General features: G+C 38.6%; 1 protein-coding gene across 1 annotated transcript in view; it reads right to left on the reverse strand.

Annotated features, from left to right (window-relative positions):
- Positions 1-28: 28 nt before the first annotated feature.
- The window catches only part of Cltrn (collectrin, amino acid transport regulator), a 43,738-nt gene continuing 36,025 nt past the window's right edge, over positions 29-7,741 (reverse strand). The window contains exon 6 of the mRNA XM_004635075.2: positions 29-487. Coding sequence (XP_004635132.1) covers positions 331-487 — 157 coding nt within the window. The 3' untranslated portion in view covers positions 29-330. The remainder of the gene's footprint in view (positions 488-7,741) is intronic.

Here is a 7,741-nt window from a genome sequence, read left to right on the forward strand (position 1 = left end):
ATATATATATATATATATATATATATATATATATACTAGCTTTGTCTCTGGAAAGCTTAAATCAATAACTCTAAGCACCACATGACTACACTTAACATACTGTGTTGTAAGAAAAATACTTTCAAATATTCTGAATAGAAAACTCCTTATAATTTCAGCGGTCTTTATAGATAAAATTGATTGCGTATCACTTTCAAGAACATTCAACATTTCTTCAGAAACAAAAATAAAATGCAATAAAATGTATAATCTGCCCTTGGTGTTTTGGGGTGTTTTGCAGTCACACAGAAACAAGTGTTAAGCGTCTTGGAGAAGCAGAGCAGCAGCCACTCAAAGAGGGGTGAGCCGCTCATCCTCCGTCATGAAGATGTCGTTGATGTGCCCTCCTTTCATGTCCAGGGAATCACAAGGGACACTGTTGGCAAGTGTGCCCATGCTTTCCAACTTTTCCTCTATGTCATCCACTTCAGATGATCCTTTGTTCTTCCTAAAAGCACATAAACAGAATGACTGAGATCTAAGAGAAGAAAGCATGGCTGAGTAACGTTTGCCGCCTAGACATGGAGAACAGAAACAGGCATAGAAACCTTAGAATGATCAAGTAATTGACGATACTATGTATTTTCTTTTTAAAAAAATTTTACATATGGTTTTATTAGGCCAAAATTTAAGGGGTTTTTTTCTGTCCTGTTACTATGTATTTTCATAAATTTTGAAGATCATAAAGTGTTGGTGAGAATTGTGTGAGAATGACATTTACACACTGCTTGGAACAAGCAGTCTTAGATCACTAAAAAAAGTATATAAATGAATATATGGATATATATATATATATATATATATAAATCAATTAATATTGTGAACACACAACCATATACACATGTACATTCACATAGACAAATTGCTTGAAGGCATGTGAGGTAAATGTATGGCACATTGGCAAGTGTAAAAATTTAGGTGTAGGAGAACTTAATAAAAATACAATTAAAAATAATGTTTTGACACAATTTGACAAATTAACACAAATTCAGTAAAAATTACATTGAGACTCAGAAGTAAACTCACATTACTTCATAAGGTTGTCATAATGTTTAGTTACCACCAATTGACTCTAATCATTCCAAACTAGTTATGTTAGCTTGTAAGCCAGATGTTTAGGACTCCGAACATCTTTTCCTAATTATACTACAGCAATTCCAAATCATTCGGAAAAATTCCACACAATGGGATTTTTAGTTTCTCACACCTTTGACAAAGAATGGAGGGAGGGGAAGCACAGAGGGAAGGACACTATATATCCCCAAGAAATTTCTGGGGGTTTTTTTCCTTGTATTTTTTTGTTTATGAAAATAATCTTTAATAAAGCTCGATACAGTAATTTTTTAATAAGGTACATCATCCTGCAAAACTGGATGGCCCTAGATATTCTAACAGCAGCACTGGGCAGAATGTGTCATCAAAACAGACTGTTGTATGTACATTCTTGACAACACTGCAAGAGCCGGTGAGATAGCTTAGTGGACTAAACACTTGCTTAGGTAAGTGTAGGGGCCAGGGCTTGATCCCTGGCACTACATGCCGGGCCAGTGCTATCCCCAGGCATGCTGAGACAGCAATGGAGTCTGGGTGTGGTGGCGCACGCCTGTAATCCCAGCACTAGGGAGACTGAAAACAGGAGGATCACCATCAGTCCAAGTTGCATAGTGAGACCCTGTTCTTTCTCATTTCTACTGCATCAAAGATCCTTTTCTCTCAGCAAATGGCCATGGAGATGCACTTACAGCAGAACCTTTTGTTTTTCTTAAGTGGTACGGGGATGGAACCCAGGGCCTTGCACATACTGGGCAAGTACTCGACACAGAGCTCCATCCCAAGGCCAGGGTGTCTTTAAATAATCAGTGATGAGGCAATGTGTCAATGGCAGGAATGGCAGGAATGGCACATCTGTATCAGAGATCTACAATTTAAACACAAAGCTTAAAATCTCAGTTTTTTAATGGGTTGGACTTCCGGCAAAATAACAGAGAAGCAAAAAGTAAAAGCTGGGTACAGATGCACCTGGAAGTGAGAATAACTTCCCAGGTGGCTCCCACAGAGGTCTGTGTGGGTCCCTGGAGTCAGTCACTGCTGCTCTGCACGGCTTTCTCCCTTTAATCACTAACCACCCAAAACCTGTGGAGAACACCAGTGGTAGTGCAGGCCCTTCTCCTCCCCTCACCTAGCAAGAGAGAAGTCTTGGGAGTGTGGGGATATTACTGCAGGAGGAGGATGCGAAGATGGCTCACCAGGATCTGACAAAGCAAGTAGCAAGGTTATGTTAAACCGGTACACTAAAATAACAAAATTCAAAATGAAGTGCTATAAAAATATATAATAAATTCTTTTAAGAAATGGAATTGCACTGAAGCCGGATGATTCCTATAGTAAACAGATTACGATAAAACTGTAGTTGCTGGTTAAGTTCTTTTTTTTTTTTGTGGTATTTTAGGGAAGGGTCTACAGGCTGTTCAGGGTCTCACTACTAGATCGGACTCATAGTGATCCACCTGTTTACAGCCTCCCAGGAGCTGGGATTACAGCAGCATGCCACCACGCCCAGTCTCAATTGTCATCTCAGCGTGCCCGGGGGTGGGACTGGCATGGCAGGCCCAGGGATCGAACTCCCAGCCCCTTCATCTGCCTAAGCAGGTACTTTAATCCACTGAGCTATTTGGCCAACCCTAATATTTTTCTTTTTATATAGAACTCCCTGTGTTTTTTTTCAGTGCAGACATGTCTTTCAGCATTTTTAATATTTTCATAAAGTTTTGGTTCTTCTCAAGGAATCTCTTGGTTCTTTCTGTTTTGGGCTTTTTTTTCTTTTCTTTTTTTTTTTTTTTTTTGTATTTTAGGTCAGGGTCTACAGCGTTTCACTGTGTAGATTGGACTTGTAGTGATCCTCCTGTTTAGAGCCTCCCAAGAGCTGGGATTACACGTGCGCACCACCATGCTCAGTCTCTATTGCCATCTCAGGTTGCCCCAGGGGTGGGGCCATCACGGCAGGCCCAGGGATGAAACTCCCGGCCCCTGTGTCTGCCTAAGAAGGCACTTTAATCCACTGAAGTATTTCACCGGCCCTTGTTTTGGGCTTTACAACTCGGTTCAAGGCGTCCAACGCTACCACGGCTCAGTCTATCCAATACATTTGCACTGTGCAGATGTGTGAGGTAAGTCTTCCTTGTATTTTTTAACACAGGGATAAAAAATTCATTTTCCTACCTAAAGAATTAGGATTTAACATAGATTTTACCAAGATTTGGCGATGATTCATTGTATAATTTCAAAGAGTTGAAGTTCATAAAGAAAAATACAATTACAATACTATACATTGCAATGTTATCATTTAAAGTATTTTATGGGACAGGAGAGATAGCTCAGCAGCACAGTGCCTGCCTGGCAAAAGCGATGTCCTGAGTTCAACTCCTGGTACCAAAAAAAATATATTTTTTTAATTTAAGAAAATAAAAATATTTTGTCATTGTAGATGCCACCATTAAATTGCACAAGCAATCCCTAAGTCAGATTTTTAAATATTAATTTACAAAGCTTTTCAGAAAAACTGGGTTAGAAGTTGGGAGTTATAGTCTCAGAGACCTCGAACAACACGGCTGTGTTTTCTTTCCCATTCTCAGGGTGGAGACACTTCACTGGCCATCTTGTGTAGCAGCAATCAGGGACCAGCAGGTTAGGTACCCTAACGTGCAATGGGAGGACACAGTCCTCCAGCCAGGTGAAATCACCTGCTGGAGACAAGAACACTTTAGCCCCTCCTGCCTTGGACAGCAATACTGCCACTTCCCATGTCCTCCAGAGAGCAGCCCTCACTCATCTCAGTTCTGTTCACATTACCCAGCACATGCTATCAATGGTTCTGAGTGCTTACCAAGTGGGAGAGATGCAGCGTTTCCCCCTGAAAGAAAGGACTCAATGAAAGGGGAAAACTGCAAGTTCGCTTATCAATGCTTTTTTATGTGTTTGCTACAGGGACTCAGGATGCAGCTCAGACTCCTAGTGATCTTCCTGTTTTCAGCCTCCCCAGCACTGGGATTATAGGTGTGTGCTACCATGCCAGGTATCGGTCCTGGCTCAGTGTGCCCGGGGGTGGAACCAGCATGGCATGAGGTTTGAGAGATCGAACCCTCATCCCTGTGCTTGCCTAACAAGGTGCTTAGTTTGCTGAGCTATCTTGCTGGCCCTCATTTTTCTCTTCTTAATTTCTTACATATTTCTTTCTTTTTCCAATTTTGCAGGCATATATCTGGTAATATAAACAACTAATTTGAAGACTACACTATGCAATACAACAAATATTGTGAAATTCATATTATTTTGTTTAGTGAAATCCTATATAATCTGTAATTTTTGTTTTAATATTATTTTATACTCTCCTTAAAAATAAAAATTAATTAATTACCATCCAAAAAGTCTGCTTGTGCAAATTGTCCCCAAATCATTCCTCAATGGGCTTGGAATTAATAACTGTTCATAACAATAGATTTTTAAACAGGCATATGCTGCCCTGAAAATTGTGTATGTAAGTTTGAAACATATGTTACAAAAATTATAGTGAATGGGACATTGTGAACTAGCTGGCAATGCAATGGCAGTGTTTATTTACCAGTTTCTTCAGTAAGAGTCATTGTTATGGATTTAGAAGAAAAACGGCAGGGAGCAGATTGTGCCAGGTATTTCACCTTCCCTTCCAGGATTGCAAAGAAAAAATAACCTATCAGGCACCATGATGAATGTGGAAAAACTAAAACGGAAGATGCAAACATGAGGAAAGGTTTCTCTTCTGTAAAAGAAAGGACATTTTGCAAACAAAATGATGCTGAGGGAAATCTCTGTGGAAATGTACCAAAATGAGCTGTGTCAGTAGCAAATTAGGTCTGTGTCATATTTTTGACCTTAGATACGGCTGTTCAGAGTCTTGGCATTACTGGGCTTCACTAATTGCAATGTCAGTAACTTGTTGCCTGGTAGACACGATAAGCAGCTCAAAGGTTATCTAATAGTAATAGAGTACTTTGTCACATTTCATAGTGTGTGCTGCAATAAACTGATTCATTACCTGTGCATTGCTCCTACTAAAAATAATAAAACTTAACTTTCTAGATCATTCTGATTTGATGTTCTGCTCAAAACATAAGTCCTTTTTCCTGAAAAATAAAATTGAGTGTTAATGACTTCCATGCCTACATCAGGTGGTTCAAGACAAGGATTAAAAAGCTATGACTAAATCACCCCCTAGCAGCCTTCAGAACAGATATCTCTTATAAATCCAAAGAAAAGAGGGGCAATAGAAGGGACGAAAGAAGTGTCTGTTGGCCATCAGAGTTGGGGGTATAAAAGGACAGGATTTGCTCTGCTCTGAGACAAAGTGGTGGGATAGATAGATAGATAGATGATAGATAGATAGATATAGGATATAGATAAATTATATATATAATATAATATATATATATATAATTTCTGTGCCCTTTAAAGCAAAATAGGGCCAAAGAGCTAAAGTCCAAGAATAGCCAGTAAAGCAACAAAGGAAAGATGAGTATGATTTTCAAACAAGGTAGAATTACTGAGGAATTGGGAATGTCTTCATAGTCAGCCTAGATAATTCCTGGGGGAAACACCAGTGTTACTAGGATGATCTAAGTGAGCAGCACAGGAGACTGATAGGCTCTGAGATCAAATCTATCTGGTTCTAAATCCTAGCACAACTTTCTCACCACATAACTATGGGCAAATTGTTTTACATCTGCTGTGTAATAGCCATAATGACAATGATAACTATCTACTCCATGGCAGAAATCAGACTGGGTACATTGTGTACAACATCTCATTTAATTCCCATTCCACTATTAAGCAGGTTTTTATTATCTCTATTTTGCATATGAAGAAATCGAGTTTTGAATATGTAGAGTCACTAGTATTTCAGAATGGAACAAGATTTGTGAAAGGAGCTGACCTAGAATTCTATTTCGTCTGCCCAGGCTCCACTTAAAAACACACATTGGCTTCCTTTTGGGTACGTATACTTAAACACAGCAAAGGGGAAGAACTAGGTCTGATTTTTTTCATTTAACTTCATTTTTATTTTTAATACAATTAATTCATTTCATTAAGATTCATGACAATGTGAAAGTATAATGTATGAAAATGTTGACTGAGCCCCATCACCCTGTGGGAAAAGCAAGATTTGTGGACAGTCAAGTACTTTTGTCTAGTACTGACTTTACGGGACAACAAGATTAGACCCAAACCGAGAAAATTTACTAAGGACTCTGCTCAGCTGTGAATATTAGCTAGGGTTCTAGTCCCAAGTCCTTGACCTGGCCTTGTTACCAACTATAAGATTATAATCTCCATATAGGCAAGAACCATTCAAGTTATCTGTGTTTGTCTCTTCTATGATATATACTATAGCGCCTATCATAGCAAGAACAATCAATAAAGAAATAAAATAGTTTACCTCTCTAGGGTTTGGTTTCTGGAGAGTTGTATTTTGATAAGTGGTAAGATACTGTCCTAAGAGCTAATTGCAATCTTAGATGCAACAAAAGTCTAACATTATAGTAATCTATTTACTGAACGCAAGGTTCATAAATCAATTCTACCATGCACATCTAAGTCTGAAAGTGCAATGTGTTTGTGACTCTCATATACCGCAAACTGCTAGGTTATATAAAGTTATCATTGTGTAAGTGCTTTTCACAACTATGTTAGTAACTTACATTGTTGCAGCACTTTCCAGTATATAAGCATTTGTGTGTATGCTGATTTGTGTCTTCTCATCACTATAACTAATTAATAAAATATTATTTTCCATGTGATGTGCTCAAGGCCACTCAGCTAATGAATGTCAGTGCTGGAGACTGGAACCCAAAACTAAGAGTCTTGGTCAAGTACTCTTTCTATTAAAACATATATCCTATCAACTTCATCATCCTCACCACTATCTCGATCACTATTACCACAAAGCTGCCTGGATAACTAAGACGACTATTTCTGAGCTGAGATACACAGATCCATAGGTTTTGTTATGAGTGAATGGCAGTTGGTCCTGTGCCTGCTCTCCTGTCCAGCTCCCTAGTCATAGCCCAAGAATTTAAAAAAAATTCTCAATTCAGAAAAATCTCTCCTTTCCAGCAACTGTTTTCATCCAGATGTTGATTTTCAACAAATCACCTCCTCAAATTATTTCACAAAAAGTTGGCAGTCATAATGATGTGTTACCTAGTTAAAGGCTTGCAAGGGCTGCTTGTTAAATATTTATAATTTTTCAGCCATGATAGGCAATTGGAAAATGTTAGAAATCAAGGTATGTTTTTAGAGAGCTGTTGATCGCTTCACCACTATTATAATAAGTGACCAGGACACCCTGCAGGATCATTCTAATTTTAAGAGATGTGCTTATTCAGTATGGTAATGGCATCAAAACAGACACAGGCCATTGGAACAGAACGGTAAGCACAGAAATAAGTCCACACACTTAGGGTCCACTGATCTCCAATAAAGTTGCAAAGACGACCCAATGGGAAAAGAACAGTATCTTCAATACATACTCTTAGGGGAAGCAAATATCCAAATGCACAATAAAACAAGGACACAATCTCATGCCAAATTTAAAAAGCAGCATAACATGGATTAAAAATTCAATGTAGGTGACAAATAAGTACTCAGACAAGGGTCTGCTCTCTAGAAA

Source organism: Octodon degus, unplaced genomic scaffold (assembly GCF_000260255.1).
Source record: "Octodon degus isolate 3935 unplaced genomic scaffold, OctDeg1.0 scaffold00069, whole genome shotgun sequence".
In the NCBI taxonomy this organism is placed as follows: domain Eukaryota; kingdom Metazoa; phylum Chordata; class Mammalia; order Rodentia; family Octodontidae; genus Octodon; species Octodon degus.